At 42.7% G+C, this 18684-nt stretch overlaps 1 protein-coding gene across 2 annotated transcripts in view; it reads right to left on the reverse strand.

Annotated features, from left to right (window-relative positions):
* Positions 1–17606, reverse strand: part of ESR1 (estrogen receptor 1) — a 279219-nt gene extending 261613 nt beyond the window's left edge. For both annotated transcript variants that reach the window (XM_047769921.1, XM_047769920.1), the window contains exon 1: positions 17153–17606. In XM_047769921.1, the coding sequence (XP_047625877.1) occupies positions 17153–17604 (452 nt within the window). In that variant the 5' untranslated portion in view covers positions 17605–17606. The remainder of the gene's footprint in view (positions 1–17152) is intronic.
* Between the last annotated feature and the right edge of the window lie 1078 nt (positions 17607–18684).

Here is an 18684-nt window from a genome sequence, read left to right on the forward strand (position 1 = left end):
TCTGGCAGCTACAGCTCCAATTTGACCCCTATCCTGGGAATTTTCATATGCTGCAAGTGCATCCCTGAAAAGCAAAAAGTAAAAAAAAAAAAAAAAAAAAAGTGAAAACAAAACAGCTGCCCTGTTACTGTTTGGAAACATCAGTGTCACATGCCTCGCAACACAGGCTGGCATGTCCCAATCTTTGCACTTGCAGGGCTTCCTCTCATTTCTGGACAGCAGCCTCTTGAGCGTCCTCCAGTTTCTAGACAGTACCCTCTGCTGGTTTTGTCTAGACAGGGTAGTCAGAGGCAAGCTGAAATCCCTGGGGAAGGGCTCGGATTCCCAGTCTCTATGCTACATGCTCCACCTTCTTACAGGACTTGGCCTTGGTCAGAGGGAAATCATTATACATCTTTATTACCCTTATAAGAAGGATTTATTACTTTTTATATGTGGCCCTGAAATATTGCTGATCCTTCTGCCATCATCCTGCAAGGTACAAGCATTCTATGAAGCAAAAAACAAACAAACAATAAAACACACCATTCACTAGCATCCCATCCCCAGTGCTCTGCTCAAGCCTGGCTCATATCCAGATGGGGCAAAATTACTCAGCTGTTAGCCAGTGGCCTCAGCTGCCACCAGCTAAAGCAACAAGTTTCCCAAGCAGCTGAGAATCTTGCTCCAACTCTTCTCCCCACACACCCTCTCCCGGCTATGCCTTTGGAATATGACCCTCGGAGTGCTTCAGTGTCCTTGAGTTAGAATAAAAGGAAATACTTCTAAAGGCTTGGGAATTCTCACTCATACTTTGTTCCCTGTAGTCTCATAAAAAAAAAGCTTCAGATACGTTAGGAGTTTGGGCTTAACACCTATACACACTACTATACATAAAGCAGGTAACCAACAAGGCCCTACTGTAGAGCACAAGGAACTCTACTTAATATTCTGTAATAACCTATATGGAAAAGGCATCTGGAAAAGACTTGGATGTGTGTATACATATAACTGAATCACTCTGCTGTACACCTGAAATGAACATGGCATTGGAAATCAACTATACTCCAATAATTTTTTTAATAAAATAAAAAAGACTTCAGAGAATTCTCCCCCCAGAAAATGACACATGTATAGTTATCTGACCTATATTCAGAAGATTGTTGGAGCATTTCCTTATCTCACTGACTCTCAGGCATCTCCTTTTTTGCCCCTTAGCCTTGATTTCTTTACAGCCTCCCCCCACCCCCCGAATCTATGCGTTGGAGATCCGCCCCCGTACCACACACCATTCCTATAGGTCTGTCTGTGACCATGCACTGAGGCCCCTCATGCAGGACACCATCTCCCAAGCCACCACTGCCAAGTTCAAGTTCTTCGGCTCTGGAGTCAGCCATCCCAACATTCTGTCAACAGAAGAGATGGAGAAGAGGCAGATGCGGATCTGGTGAACGCTCTATCTGGACAGAAGTTGTACTTTTTCTTCCAAATCTTTCACACCCTAGAAAGCATTTCAGAGAATTGCTTTTCTAAACTGCTATTTTCTGAAAACAGCCATAATGCTGCACAAATAAGAGAAGTCCCCCCAAACGCCAAGAAAAATACACTCATCATACTACTCACTTACAAGTTATCTAATTAGTAGTTCTGATGACAGGTTTCTCTTACCAGGTCCTTACTCCTTGATTTTTTTCTTCCTGCAGATGTGCAGGATTGTAACATTACAATGTGACCTCTTCCCTCGTACTTTAACTGTCCGTCTTTTCAGGTAATGGAATGATTAGCTGTATCATTCTGTGTTGACTCTAAACCTATGTTCTTAATTATAACCGATAACAATGACAAAAGTAAGTGTGCATATTCTATGTCAGCATGCCTCCTTTCCTGGTGGGAAAAGACAGGCAGGCACCTGTGTGCTGGCTGAAAGGGAGAGCCATGAAACTTAACCTTCAGGCTGGAAAACCGAAAAGCAGTAAGCAGTAAGGCAACATGGCTGGGGCTGCCAGATTTAGGCAATAAAAATACAAGACACCCAGTTAACTGAATTTCAGAGCAACAACAAGGAATTTTTTAGTATGATATCATATGGAACATAGTCATACTAAAAAAGCTTTTGTTATTTATCTGAAATTCAAATTTACCTGAGCATCGTGTATTTTATTGGGCAATCCCAAATATGATGCTCCTAAGAGAAGGCAACAGAGATAAATGAGCCTGGCAGAAATTTCAGAGCTGAGTTCAAGACAGTGGGAAAGTTGTGTCATCAAAAGCTTAGCCATGCTTTTCTCATCAAGAAACCAAAGTCTGTTTTGGACAAAATAGGCAATTCTGAAGGTGGATTAATGCTTGGCCCAGCAGAATGCCACATTAAATTAATGTTCACTTATTTACCAAAATTACATAGGAGTTGAAAAGACTGATGTACCTTCTGATTCACATAGCTTAGGTCACCAAAGAGAAGCTCGCAGGTTAGGGCTACCCAGTACTGGACCATGAGGCATGTTGCCTCCCATGATGGATCATTCTCACTTTCCACCCATCTGCTGCTGCTCTCCTTTGTGCAGATCCAATTTGAAAGTTTTAGCTCAGACCTTGAGAAGATTAAATGGATCACATTCCAAGGAGAGATACTGACTCAGAAAAGGCGCCATTGACCTAATCATCCTTTCTGCACTTGGCGTCCCCGGGCTCTGAGGAGCCACCAGAACGCAGAATGCAGGGCAAAAGCTCTCAAAACATCACTGTGGAAGTTTTGTTTTCAACTCCTCAGTGAAAGTCATTTTACTGAGAGGATGCTGATAGCACTTTCACAACCAGAAGAAAATACATCTTGCTCTACAATTCTTCACAAAAGGGAAAAGGAAAAGGAAGGACAGCTTCAAGAAGTCTGCAGTCATTTCTGCCATGTCAAACTGTTCTTCTCTCACACACAAAAAAGTCATGTGAATAAAAGCATACTAAATTCTTCCATGCTCTTTACAGTACTGCTAACTGTAAGATTATTCATATATTCTTTTCATACATTTTAATTGACCATTCTGACAGGTCTTTAACTCATTTTTTAAAAAATGAAAGTGAAAAAAGAGTATCGTTTCACCTAATCATACCCCCTAGCCTGATAAATATAAATGTCTGTGGAAGAAATGGTTTCAAATCATTTTGGTTGCGTACGGTTATAACCCATCAGCCATGCCCCCCCCCCCCTTAACACATGTATCAGGAACATTAATTATACTTCGGAGATATGGTTCCATCAGTTGCCATTCTTATTAAACTTACATTTCATTTCCTGGAACAATATTAAACGACGAGGGGAAAAATTTAATAGTAAAGAGTATCTAACCACCATTGGGTGTAGCAAGTAGCCCAAAAGAAGACACATGATTTTCAACAAAGGGACCATGTTATAAAAAATGTCTGTTGTAACGAGGCTGCCGGATCAAGCACTGATTGAATTATTTTTTAATTTTGCCAATACTAAGGTGAAATATCTATTATGAAATAACGCAAGTTCCATTTTCACATTGGTAATTATGGTATAAAAATAGCACGCAATTGCTTTAGAAATCTGAAAGGCGTCCGTTTAAGGCTCCAGAGAAATCCGGCAAGGTAATTCCTAATCTTTAAGCCCAGGAAAAAGAAAAACAAGAGAGGAAATCTTCAATCACAAGTACCAAGTACACAGCTGTCCCTTGGAACCCGCAGGGGATTGACTTCCAGACCACCCCACCCCCACCTAGAATACTAACGTCCATAGATGCTCAAGTCCCTGAAATAAAATGGCACAGTATTTGCAGATAACATATACACATTCTCCCACATACCTGAAATCATCTCTAGATTACTTATGATACCTAACACAATATAAATAGTTGTTAATATGATATAATTGCTAAATAGTTGCTTCTGGGCAGCAAATTCCAGTTTTGCTTTTTGGAACTTTTTGGATTTTTTTTTTTTCCCAAAAAATATTTTCCCAAGGTAGCTGATGGACTCCTAGGACTCAGAACGCTTGGATACAGAGGGCTAACTGTATAGGTATTAGAATTGAGAGGAAATGATCTAAGTGTAAGAAATGAATCTCCACCAGCAGGCAGTGAGTCCTTCATTCCACTTTTCTTATAGCTTTTACTCTACAGGCTAGAACTATGACAGGCAGGGCATAGCCTCTGAGTCCTCAGCAAACAGAGGCTGGTCAAGCCTCCATCTGTTAAGTATAAAGCAGCGGGCTGGAGGCAGACATAGGTTCTAGCCCTGACCCTGCCTGCACTGGCTGGGAAACTTCACAGAAGTCACTAGTCTTCAAGAGCAACTGAATTGATTGTTTCCGTTGGGGGAAAAAAAAAAAAAAAAGAGATGGGAATTCACCATGCCTATGGTCCCTCCTAGATTGAAAATACTGTGATTTTATGATTTTTATCTGTATAAAGAGAGGATTGGACCAAATGAACACTGTAATTCCATCCAGATTTTAAATTCCTGGGTGGGTTTCACATGCAGAGAAATGCTTAAGGTTGCTATCAGGAAGTCTTTGTGGGATTTTATTTAATGGCTCCTCCTGATATCAGAAGGGAAAACATTCCCCTACTAAATGGAAAAATGTTTAAACATGCTTTTAGCAAGCATAATAAAAATAGTCATTTCCCGTAAAACTAAAAGAAGCAGCCTTAAGACAGAGTCTAAGATTAAAGCATTGTCACACTAAATATAAAGTTATTACAAGGAAATAACAAACCAACTGCCAAGTAAATCAATTCATGACAGAAGACAGCCTGTCAATTTTTCTGCATAAGATAGTGAGTTAAAACTTGAGCTCCAGAGTTCACCTTTAGATTTAGAATCCTTATTTCTCCATTGCTGGCCATGTGACCTTAGGCAAGTCACCTTCCTTCTCTTAGTTTCTTCATCCATAAGAATAAGAGGATCAGTCTCTTATGGTTGGTGTCAGGATTCAACAAGATCATCCATTTGAGGCTTTAAGCAAGGTGCCTAGAATACTATGCTCAAAAAATATTAGCACCTGGTATTATTAAAGTTATTTCTCCTGTTCTTAACAATTTACTCTTTTTAGTTAATACAACATTTTGGCTCTATAAGCTATTAGACATCAGTTCTGTCCAAGGAACTGGGCAGAACTCTAGAGAGGACCAGAAAACCAGACCCAGCAACTCTTCATAGCCTCACCCACATTTCCTTGTCTGCCTAAATCCTCTTTCCATCAAACTCTTTCAGACTTCTTTTTTTTTTAGGTTTCTATTTTTCTATTATAGTTGATTTACATTGTTCTGTCAATTTCTGTTGTACAGCAAAGTGACCCAATCACACATATATATTCTTTTTCTCACATTATCCTCCATCATGTTCCATCACAAGTGACTAGATATAGTTCCCTGTGCTATATAGCAGGATCCCATTGCTTATCCCTCCAAATGCAAGATTTTGCATCTACTAACCCCAAACTCCCAGTCCATCCCACTCCCTCCCCTGCCCTTGCAATCCCAAGTCTGTTCTCAAAGTCCATGAGTTTCTTTCTTTTCTGTAGAAGGGTTCATTTTTGCTGTATATTAGATTCTAGATATAAGTGAAATCATATGGTATTTGTCTTTCTCTTTCTGACTTACTTCACTTAGTATGAGAGTCTCTAGTTCCATCCATGTTACTGCAAATGGCATTAGTTTGTTCTTTTTCGTGACTGAGTAGTATTCCATTGTGTATATGTACCACATCTTCTTAATCCATTCATTTGTCATCAATAGACAAGAGCCCTCCATCTGGTTAAGTTCCCCTCCTCAGTGCCTCTAGTGGCATCTCTTCTATCACAATTCTTACTCCACTGTTTTTAAATTTTCTATATATTTTCTATCCCCCTCACTAGACTATGAGCAACTTAACAACAGATATGTGTCCAATCTCTCTAGAAACCATAGGGGTCAGTAAACAACTGATATTTGCTATAGTTTGTAGAGTAAGTGAAAATATATGTTAATTCATAAAATCTACCCAATCACTCTAAATTAATTTATAAACTTAATGAAATAGTCATTTCACTACTAAGTTGATATTATGTTAATTATCACTCACAATTAGTTGATAACAATTAAATAGAAGGGGGAGACAAATCTATTCACAACCATGATGAAAAACACTCCAGAATAGAGTGGATATCAGAAGGGTATCAAAAAAGGTGCCCTGTGTACCCAATGAACACTGAAAGAATGCCAGGTGGAAGACCCACCTGGTAGAGAAGACATCTGAACTGAACTTTGACTTTGGGATAGAATCATCACAGAAGTGGGGAAGTGCCACTTAAATGTGGTTTTGAACCAGAGCATTATGGAATGACAGGAGGAGATAAGTCGGAGTCAAATTACAAGAGCTTTGAATGCCTGGCTACAGAATACGCATGAGTTCTGTGATGGTGAGAAGACAGGGAAGGCTTTGAAGCCAAGCTGAGGAAGGACCAAATCAAATGTATTCTTTGGGGAGTAAGCTCAGGTAGAAAACTGAAAAATTAAAGTTGGAAAGATCTGCACAACCCGTAGGAACTATTCCAGCAATAATAGTGAGCTGGCCGTGTGAAGAGAAAGGAGAAAAGGACAAGTGACACTTGAGAGAGAGCTTCCTTCTGTGTTTTTGAGACCTGCAAGAAGATGCCTGGTGCTGCATTTCCATGAACCACAGTTGTTCAACATAAAACCCTAGAACCCAGGGATGCTTCTATGCATCACCTGACAACTATGATAGCCATTTTCCAATGTCAGACACAGACTCCTTAGAAGAAGGTTGGGCTGGTTATGGAAAAGCAACTTTGGTTTCATCAATGATGACTGCTGAACATCCAACACATAAAGCAAAGAACCGCAAAGCCCTAGGCCTGTAGGTTGATAGTCCCTCCTGGTGTGGGGCCTAGAGCCCTGGGTGGTCACTGGAGCAGACCAATGCGCAGGTCTAACCCAGGGGCTGCATTTATATGTGTTTCTGAGATTTCAAAGGCTTGCTTTCAGCTGCTGATTCTGGGAAAACTAAGCAATGTGGGAACCTTTATCAAAATATGCCCTGGGTTGATGTGCCAAGGTGGAGCGCTTGGTTGCCCATTTCACTTATCAATAAATGAGTCTTCCAAAATGCCAAATGTGGGGGGAGGGGAAGCATTAAAAATAGCACACATTCTATCTGCATATACTTCACAAGAGGAAGGAGTACCCAGGGAGAGCTTGAACCAAGCCGCCACAATAAAGACTTCAAGGAATTTTCCAAAAACGCACTGGAAATCTGATGCAGGCAATCAATTGTACTTATATTTAGGAGTCATAGCAACAATGCTAAGGTCTGGTGTGTGGTAACAGTCAATTGGAAGAAGTAAAGGGAAGAGAACCCCACTGGAGGGAAGATCCAAGGATTTTCATTACCCTCTATTGACCTTTAACAAAAACCTCTACCATGCATGCTCATTGGCACAGGTGTGTACAGTAGATCCTGGAACATAATGACAGGGGCTATGGGATAGAACATGATGGAAGAGAGCATGAAAAAGAATGTATATATGTGTGTTTGCCTGGGTCACTCTGCTGTAGAGCAGACACTGGCACAACACTGTAAATCAACTATCCTTTAACAAAAAAAAATTAATTTTTAGAAATCTGAGACTACACACTTGAAATAGATACAATATTGTAAATCAACAAAGCTTTAATTAAAAATATCCCTAGTATAACTGACAGCCCGCCCTCCATATCCACATCTCCGCCATATCCACGGTCCCTCCATATCTCTAGTTCCGCATCTGTGGATTCAACCAATGGATGGATAGAGTCATTCTGTGGTCCTTACTAGGGAGACAGATCCACCTGTGCAAACTTGTATCTTCCAAGGGTCAACTGTATTTGCATCCACGTTTTAGGTCATGTCCTAATTTCCTCTTCATGTTCTGCGACAAAAGTCTGCAGCCTCATATTCTTCAATTTGCCTTCTTTGTATTTAGCCGATATTCAAAGCAACCACCAACTTTATATGTTATTTGGGAAAGCTGAGGTGTAGAAAACAACATTGCTGTCATTTTTCTTCCCAGCACTCCATTTTCCGTCTGTTTCTGACACCCAACTGGCTCAATGAAGTGGAGACTTGGAAATCAGGTTGTCTTACTTTGGGATGAGAACACAACCGAGCTCTAGGGTGCACTGTGGGGCCTTTGCCAACTGCGTGAAAGACAGTCATGGGAGGATTAAATGTGGTAATACTCACAGAAATGCAGGGAGACCATGAATCAGTGGACTATCCAGGAGAAAAGCCCGCCCGAGTTTTCCTGTTTTGTTTTCTCCTCTTAATTGCCTCTTCCTGCTTCAACTCCAGAGCAATTATCAAAACTGCTGAGATGTGGCCCAGGTCTCAGTAGTTTTTTTAATCATCTGGGTGATTCTGAAATCACCCTTGATTCTAATGTGCAGCCGGGTTGAAAATCCACTTTCGGAATAAGATGCTCTGTGAATGCTGGCTTCCATCCCTCTTCCTGCTCCGTGTCCTTCTTTCCAAATCACAGAGAAATTCCCTCCTTGCCCTTGGATGTCATGGCTTCTCCATCTACTTTCAACGACTTCCCTCTCTGGAATTACTTCAGTCCAGAACATAATGCCTTTTCGCTCTTTTTTATTGACTTATTTTTATTTATTTGGAGTTTACTACGGCCGCTTTGTTTAGTTTTTCTAGCACAGTATCTGGCATATAGTAAGTATTTCGAAAAAGACTAGCTTCCTGCTTCCTTTAGGTTGGAAAAGTTTAACTTCTAATCACAATAGGGTATTAGAGTTGGTCCCTTGAAGGCAAAATAAACAAATATAGGGAAGTTATGAACATTCCAGACTCTTAAAGAGCTCTACCTTCTTCAGTGTAGAGCTGCCAATTCCCTTCAAAGAGGCAATAAAAATGGTGGTTTGCTATGTGCTGGGCACGTTTTAAGCCCTTGACATCTCTGAACTTGTTTCATCCTCATAACAACCAAAGATATAGGTCCGATTTAGATGGGCATTTTATAGATGAGTAAACTGAGGCATACTGAGCCAGAGATTCCAACTAGGCAAGGGTCAAGACATCTAAGCTGCCTGTCTCCCAAAACTGTGCCTTCATACACTCATTACTCACAGTAGTTATGTTCTATAGAGTTGCCCCAAACATTTCATTAGTGAATACTAAACCATCACCCCTAGGGGAAATAGAGAGGTAGGTTCTTGAGAGCCTCTGGCTGTAATATTTTCATCATCCAAATGATATGCAGCCTTGTTTCATGTCTGTGTGAACGGGGGTGTGTTTCTGCTTAAAGACGTCTTATTTAACACGTATTGTTGATTCTTTGACATTAAGCTCACAGCCAACAGCACTATAACTCAGGATTGAACAAAAAGTTCAGTGAACACATATTTTCTCCATAAGGCACATCACAGCCTTCTTGACCATAGGGCCCAAGACGACATTTCGGCACTAGGCTTTTTAAACAGCAAGATCACTAATGAAAAGCACCAAAATGCATCCCCCAAAAAAGTGGCACTACATAGACCTCAGACAGGACACTTGTTTACAACCCGAGGGCTGAAACAAGAAGGCAGAGCATCACCTTGTTTGACCTCAGCTGGGAACACGCATATCGGATGACTCAAATTTTCACGACTCTGTGCAGGGCTGTGCGACTGAATGACTGAGAAAGTGCCCTGAGTAGTGACAGAAAGGTTACAAAAAATGTGAGCTGGTGGGTGCATTCATAAACGTGCAATCTGTGAATAGTGGGAATCACCGGACTTGAAATGCCTCCCTGGGGTCGTTCGTCCTACCTTTATTCCTGTAGGAGAGGGATTTGCACACTCCCCACATTCTTCTAATCCCATCCAAAGATCCCTTCCTGACTGGTCTTTCTCCCAGCAAGAGACCAGAGGGAATCGAAACAACTGGTGCTCCCTGGCCACCCCCAGCCACTCGTTCAGCTAAAAGCTTCTGGACTTCGTGTGCCACACACTTTGCTAAGGAGGGCTGAGAGAAATTCAGTGATGAATAAGATAGGCTCTCTGTTTGGACCAGTGCTCAGGGATTCCACCCATTAGAAATCCAAGAGGCTTCTGGAGGCACCACAGGGTTTTGTTTTGTTTTGTTTTTTCAGATAACTAAAGAAAACACCTTCTCAATGTCACTAAATTGTATCTTGGACTCAAATTAGAATGCACATTCTCTCTCTCTCTCTGAAGTGCATCCAGCAGAAATAAATACCACCTGTGTGTAAGGTCTTCCCCATCAAAAAAAGGAAAAGCAGAAGTCAAAGTTAGCATAAAGGACCTTAAAACCAATTATGTTTCTGACAATTCTGTATATGCTGTATACTGAAAGTTTTACCAAAAAAAAAAAAAAAAGCCTACAAAATGCCTTCATGAAATAAGTAAAATGAATCATAGTTGTACCTATGTGTGTTCAAAAGGGGTATATTTGTTGACGAAGTGAGAAATTACAGTCGGCTTTAAATGCAAGGTGTTAAGGTCACGTGATCTAGGTGCGGAGAAACCTGGGCCACCAACTGACAACAGCCACATACTAAACCCACATGCAAAAGCCTATGGCCCTAGGGTTTCACCCCTTAGGGAGTAAGATGACTGGTTGCTACCTGCTAACACTGATCTGTGAACTGCGAGGAATACAAATACATAATTTATTGCATCAATGCCACTGGTGAGCTACACACTTTGAAACAAGGTAGTGAATGAACGAATGAAGGAATAAGCTACCAAAGGAATTGCACCAGGTAAAAATTTCTTCCTATATTTTTTTAAGCTTCTATCCTTGGAGACAAGAAAAAAATCATTTCTGAAACTTCCAACGTAGTTAATGCCACTCTGGGTTATTAAGGCATATTCTTACACCGCCGGCCCTCCTGTGGTAGGAACTCTGTTGAACTCTGTTCCACGTCTTATTAAAATGACAGACAAAACAGGTTAGTCCAGAAATAAACCAGAAAAGATGGAAGGAAAAAATCTGGGAATACACAGATGGAGTGACTAAAACAGAAAAGAAAAAAGAAAGCTTGATAGCGGAAAAGCAGCCAAAAAGAGTGTAAAAGAGAACATTAGAAAATAGAGCAAACAAGAAAATATGAGAAGGGACGAGTAAAACAAAGATCAGTGGAGGAAAGAGAAAGCATGCCAATGCAAAAATTACTATTTCTAACATTACGCAGTTGCAGGAAACTAAAAGAGAGTTATCCTTTCTTTGCAGGGTCTTAAAAGAAATCCCAAGTCTTGATCGAGAGAAGTGAATCGAGTTGCCAAGAAACCTGCCCCGGGAGTAGTGCCTGGCACGCACACACAATTGCTGTGGGAGCCCTACACTCGCCACTGTTTGGGACCAGGAGGAATGAGCAGGGACTGAGGGAGGCAGGCTGGAAATGGAACCACAACCACGGACGGGGAGCCTTCGGACCAGATAAGCTCTGCAGCTTCTGAGCTGGAGGTGAGAATCTGAACATTAAACCATTAAACCATTAAACCTCTTGGAGGTGACAACGTCTAGGGAATTCTCGAAAAGAACCCCATCTGAGTTTATCAGGGGGCTCAGTGGGCTATATCTAGTCCTGAATGTTTCTTAATTAACTTTATTAACTTTCACTGAACTACGATCATTTTCCCAAGCATACGTCACAGGAGCTTCAGAGAGTAAAAAAATCACAAGACAAGGTAAGCTGCTCTCATTAAAGATGACACACTTGATTAAAGTAGATGTTACGGGAACAAACTAAGGATGCAATGTGTTCCTCTGAAAAGTTCAGGGGAGAAACAAAGAAGAAAATCCAGGCTTCTTTGCATTTATCTTTTTGAATTGCTTGCTGTATCTCAATCAGAGGCATTAAATAGATTTACAGTATTAATGTTATTAATAGTATACTATTGAAAATTTTGACTCTTTACTTAAATTATAACGACACAAAAATGAACATTGTCGAGACAAAAAATCTGATTTCTATTTGGATGGGTAGCTCCAGGTTACATAACCGGTATCCAGAAATACTACCTACCCAAACTGACATTAACACCGCACTGCTGCCATCAGCAGCATCACCTGTCTTCATCCTCCCCCTCTCCGCCTCGGCCACCACCACCACCACCATCACCATGGACTCCACCATCCATGGAATCACTTCTAAGTGTCACTCATACCTTTTCTTACTACATTGTTACCTTCTTAAACGCTATAAAATTTTGTCCTTTGAGACCAAAGCTGTTGCTGTTCTTGCCTCCCTATTTTCAACATGAAGGCGATTCATGCAAAACTTCGCCCCATGATTTCTACTCGTATTCTCTAAAGTGAAGGACTCAGCATCTGCGGTTCCTTTTCTCATGAGCATATCGTACAGGTGCTTCCCTCTACCTCCAGTCCACGTGAGTCCTCCGATTTCCGAGGACAGGGTAAGGGTACGTTTTAGGGATGGAATAGGGGACAGCTCAGACATGCTGTTTTTTTTTTTTTAAATGGCCTTCTCCATCAATTCACTGGCCAAGTCTGAAATACAAAATAAAAGTACTCAGGACTTGGATGCTCTACCTCCTTTCCATGAAATCCTTTACACTTTCACTTTGGCTGGCTGGTGTTCACATGGCTGTATTTGGGGGGATTTATAGCACATCTTTCCCTGGAGAGTGCATCTGGGTTCTAAACAGTTGAGGCCGCTCTATCTCCCTTTTTTCGATAAGCAAGCCGAAAGCTGGAATTTGACTAAAGGAGAAATGTGCCTCTATCCATTCAATACAGCCTAGAGAAGGAAGGAACACACTTAGCCCGCTGCTCTCTCTACTGGGTTCTTCTAAAGTTACATTAAAAATAATACTCAAGTCATAGGGAGGAGTTGGATTTATTATTTTTGTGCTGCATAGGCATTTTAGAAAAAAACATAATTAAAATTCATATATTTCCTTAGGCAAAACTATTTTCATATAATCAGGGTTTGGACTTTAAAAAAAAAAAAAGTATCTGTAAGATAAATGCTCTTTACGATAACCCAGACTGCAAACAAATGTTGCAGATGATAATAAAGATGTCGTTGAAATTTGGCTTCCCCAAAAAATGAGCTCACATTATCATCAATCTATATTTGTAGTGAAACTCCTGACCGCTTAAATCTATTCTCCTCTGCATTTTTGTTTTTAGCTCACAAAAGTACCAGAACAAATATTAAGATTTGAATAAAATAATAAAATAGCGAATGCTTGTATAAAGTATATACCACTCTCACATACACTTGACCAATGTATTAAGGTCTTATCATTAACGGAACATTTGACCTTTTTTATAGTTTTTCCTGATATCTATTGTTCTTGCAATTGTTAATTTCTTACCCCTGTCTTTTATACCCTTAAAATAATAAGAAACCAAAATGCAGAATCTGAATTTTCCCCAATTATGAATGTCACATTTAAATATATTCACAAAAATAATCCAGAGATCCAGATTAACTGAATGTGAGAAAAAAGATTAGAATAAGTGGCAATTATCTTTCAGGGGCTTTCTACCCAACATGTACGAGCCACATAGAGTAGGTGAAAATGAAATGGACTTTGAAGATGTGATTCCATTTCAACCTAAAATATACTCATTTCCCAGGCAGTATTTGGCTCCTTGAATTATTCTTAGACCAACACAAAGAATCAGGTAAACAGTAACAATTTAAATGAATGGAAAAAGTAAGAAAAGAAAAAAAGGGGCGCTAAGATACCACCTAACTACAAAGAAAGACTTACTGAAAACTGGAAAAATAACCATTTGAATCTCTCCCCAATGGTGAGTCTTGCTCAAAGTTGAGAAATAGTTTTAAATGTTCACCAGTGAACAAACGTGTTCCTGAAAATATGCATACAGCTAGGAGACAAACTACTGGGACTCTGGCTTTGATACAGAAGGTTTGTGTGTTTGTCAAGTTTTCTGGAGAAGTGGGCATTATTTAGCCTTTAAGAATACTGAATAAGAAAACTGAAATCAGCACAAATTTGAATTTCTTAAAATATAATGGATATAATTAAGTTTCATCTGCAATTTTACTCCAACTTCCTAAGATGTTTGAACACGATAAGGAACCCAGGATAACTCACACTCACCCTCATCATGAAATTTTAGGTAAGACATATCTTGCAGGGTCACAGTTTGTTTATTTACAAATGCATGCCCTTCTGTAGGGACATGTGACACTCCTTCTTCATTACTATATGCCCAGGGCAGTTTTATCTTTTACATTTCTGCATACATAGATATGCTTGCATATTGTGGCCAATAGAAGAAAATACCCACAGCATCTTAATGCTAAATGTTGTGAATTTGCATAAATTCTCTGAACATCCCAGTGGGACATTCAGGTGGACAAACCACACAATGGCACTTTACAAATGGAAAAGTTAAGAACCAGAACTAATAAAGCTTAATCTAACCAACCTAAAGTCACCAGGTAGTTTGTAGGAGAAAAAAAAGACCATCAAAACTGTTTTGGGGTTTGTGTCAATAAAACAACCAGCCACTTACCTGAATTTTTGTTTTCTACTGACCATAACATTTTAGGCCAGTAGCTTTCAAACTTAACCTCAAACCACAGTAAGAAATACATATTTTAATCACAGCCAGCACACACAGGCATGAATAATTAAAACAAGTTTTCAGGAAACAAAACCTGCCTTTATTAGACAGTACTCACTCTGGTATTTTCCATTATATTCTTTTCTATTTTATTCCTTTAAAAAATAATCTAAACTCACTACATTGATTTAATAAACATCTGGGTCATGATAAGCAGCTTGAAAAGACTGCTTCTGGCCCCCCAAACTTTTGATAAGTACTGAAGAAAATTAAAGTTTCCTAAAAGAGTCCAATGAATTCTTTTCTTTTTTACCAAAAGTTACTCAAACAGCAAAACTGAGAGGGGAAAAAATATGAAGTAACATCTCTCCATTTGAAATAACTTATTTTATAGATTCTTCCCCTCTTTCTTGGGTAATAAGAGGCGGAATTCAAAGAAAGAAAAGAAAGGAAAGAAAGGAAGGATGGATGTTATGGGAAATAAACTACAAAGGAGAACAATCATTCTAAAACTGAGTTTCCACACAGAATCCTATGTGGGTGAGTTGGAAGTTCCATATCACTTTTTTATTATTCTAAAAATATCTGGATATCATCTAATGCAGAAAGTTTAAGATGGGGCATGTTATAGTGATATTATTTGCCACCAGGATGATGAACAATTTTGAATAAAATGTGATTCCCCTCTTTATTTGACCATGTTCACTTTGTAATTATTAGCAGGGCAGTAAATAATCCACTGAGAAGCAGTCTCATTAGTGTCCATTGAAATTCAGTGGCATTAATTTGCAAGAAAAGAACTGAAAATTAAATGGAAAAGAAAACCGTTTCTGGAGTCTACCATAAGGTTATGGAATTCACGTCCTATCAGTGCCTTGCTTCACATCAAGGAGTTTCAAATGTTGTGTGAATTAGATTTAATTGTCATATTTGATTCTAACACTTAAAAAAAGCGGGCAGAATAAATTTTTCTCTTTCCATTTTAACCCTGCAGAAAACAAGTTAAAATGATTCGATAGAGGCCAACTTTTTAAAGTTTTGTTCATTGTTTGTGTTTTAAGTAATAACTCAGGATGGACCTGCTTGGCTGTGCAACATTCTAAGGTCCTCTGAGGGGGCTGAAGGATGTGGCGGATGTTCAGATACCCCCAGCGGCTGCCTCCAGAATTCTCTAGGGCCACGATGCACCTTCCTCCCGTTTCTTCTGCTATAAATATCTCTGGAAATAGATGCTGAATAGAAAAACGGCCCACAGCTTGCAATACAGAAGGGTCTGGGTGAGGGTGGAGGGCATGTCCACACACCAGCAGTGTCCAGCCAGGCAGTGCCTAACCCAGCATCCAGCCACGAGGGTGGCTGGGAGGCCTCCCAAACCCACCCAGGGTATCCCTGTCCAGCAGCACCTAGGGTGCAGGTACTCACCAGGACCCCCTGCCTAAACCCTCTGCAAAGTCCATCAGGAAGAGAAGGGAGAAACTGTCAAAGGGAAAATGGGAGGAAGAGGATCGAAGGAAAGTATAGTGTCTACTAGGGGGAAAAAAAAAATAGGACAAAAAACACTTGCCTCTTAAGTCACAAAAGTGTTCCTGTCTATCCTGAACGACTAACTATCTGTTGCTTCTCCTGAGAATGAAAGGCACAGAACTGGGCTGAACCCACACACACCACTCCCAGGGCATTCTCAGCCCCGCAGGCCAGAAATGAAACTTAGCTGGCAGGGAAGTATTTCAAAACACTCGTGCTTCGATGTGGCATGTTTTTAACTCACAGGACAGTTATAAATCTCCGGCTGTCAGAAGTCTTCTGCCAGCAAGCTGCTCTGACACGGACTCCGCCAGATAACTCAGAAATCAGAAACTCCTTGAGACCCATTCAACTCTTGCTCATCTGAGGAGCGTTCGGTCAGTCCTACAGCCTCTCTCGGAGGTGGGACAGGGAGGACAAGCAAAGGGCTGCTAGGAACCGCTTCCCAAGGAAATCAGCACCCCCTCATCACCATCACCAGCTCACCAGCGGCACAGCGTGCATATAGCCAATCCGAAATTCTAGGTGAAAGGAAATTTTGCAAGCACGTTAAAACAAAATTGTAAAATAATAAGACTATGTAAAAAAGAAAACTCTGAGCTCCGCCTGCCCCAACACCTACAGCCAAAGCGGGACCTTTTCCAGGGACTCAAAGCACCTTGTGCTTATTTGGTCTGGGGCGTTTCTCCCCACAAATAACCTCTGCTTTGCACGGTTCTCTAATACTGGGTTTAGTTGGAAAGCACACGGGGTTTCGGACCTGCTTCTCACGCAGACAGTAGGCGGGGTGGAGAGTAGAAATTTTTTTTTTTTTTTTTTTTTAAGCTGCCAGGCCAGAGAACTTGACTCTCGAACACGAGATCCACCCGTGACCCCGGGCCGGGTCGCGCCCTAGCCCTCGGGTCGCGCGTCCGCGGCGCCGGCGGCGGCCGGGCTGCCGGGTGCCCAGCCCCGCGGCCTGCGGGCCCCGCGAGCTCCCGGCGGCGCGGCCCCTCGCCCCCCGCTCCCTCCCGCCGCCGGGCGCGCGGCGGCCACCCCGACGTGGCGCGGCGGGCGGCGCGGGTACCTGTAGAAGGCGGGAGGGCCGGCCTCGCGCACCGCATAGCCGCTCGGCTCATTCTCCAGGTAATAGGGCACCTGTTGGCCGTGGGGGTGCAGGAAGGGCGAGAGCTGCGGCGGCGGGTGCAGCAGCACCAGCGGGCTCGGAGACACGCTGTTGAGCGGCTGGAAGCCCCCCAAGCCGTTGGCGCCGAACGCCGCCGCCTCCGACCCCGGGCCGTAGGCGAGGCCCGACTGGCCGTAGACGGGCGCGGAGGCGGCGGCCGCGGCGTTGAAGTCGTACGCGGCGCCCTCGGGGTAGTTATACACGGCGGGCTTGCTGCTGTCCACGTACACCTCGCCCAGGGGCCGCTCCAGGGGGATCTTGAGCTGCGGGCGGTTCAGGGGCTCCAGCTCGTTGGCTTGGATCTGGTGCAGCAGGGCCATGCCGGACGCTTTGGTGTGTAGGGTCATGGTCATGGTCAGTGGCCGCGGGCAAGGCGCAAACCGTTTCCCCCCGCGGCGGAGGGCTCAGCAGCCGGCCGGCCACCTGGAAGAAGAGCACAGCCCGCGGTTAGAGGCGGCGCGGCGCATGTCCCGCCGCGACGCGAGCTCTGGCCCTGCCCTGGGAGCCGGCCCGTCCCGGGGAGCGAGGCGGCCGGACGCGAGCAAGTGCAGCCCGGCGCGAGCGCGCTCCGCCAACTCCCGGGCCCGGGTCTCCAACTTTAAGTACCGGTCTCCCGAGCTCATATGCATTACAAAGGTGCTGGAAGCCGGCCAGGGGGCTGTTGCCTTGCCCTGACGTTGGCTTAAACATCACTCCAGGCGCAACTCGTTCTGGAGCGATCCCAAAGAGCAGCTTCCCTGAACTTTACTTTACTTGTCGCTGCTGGATAGAGGCTGCATTTCACTGCAGGAGGGCGGAGGCGCAGAGGGATCTCCTAAAGGTGGCCCGGAGAAGACGGGGTTTAAAACAAACTCGGAAGACTAATCCAGGGGCCGGCTCTCTCGAACGTGCTACCTTATGTGCCCGGTGCCAGGCTCCAATCTATCTCTGTTTGTCTCTCTCGCTGTTGGATTCACGCTCCTCGTTGGCTGGAAATACGGAGTGTGTACAGAGAGTGACCCTGGGGAGGACCACTCTGTAACCGAGATAGGGCAGATAGAATGGGGTGTGCGGGGGCATAAGCAGACGGCTATATTTAGCAGCTCGGGGGACAGATAGGAGGCATCTGGGGGAAAGGGGGCGGAGACTCAAGGTGTACTATAGAAAGAGCTGCGTTTTGCAGTCAGGGGAGTGCTGCCCAGCTCAGTTCTCCTCATCTGCAAAATTCTCCCAAAGTCATCCCCTCCAGCCAAGACCATCTGAGATTCCCCCAGCCCGACTTGTCTGTTTGTCTTTGGCCGCAGTACTGTACTTGCTCCCATCAGGAATTCTAATGTGAATGACGATTTACAGAAACCTCCCGTTAGGCAGACATGGGTATTCATGCCTTCCACAGATTATGCAACCAAAACTTCAGAAAACTGAATATGAAATGTGACCTTTCCAGAAAGAAG

Source organism: Phacochoerus africanus, chromosome 2 (assembly GCF_016906955.1).
Source record: "Phacochoerus africanus isolate WHEZ1 chromosome 2, ROS_Pafr_v1, whole genome shotgun sequence".
Classification (NCBI taxonomy): domain Eukaryota; kingdom Metazoa; phylum Chordata; class Mammalia; order Artiodactyla; family Suidae; genus Phacochoerus; species Phacochoerus africanus.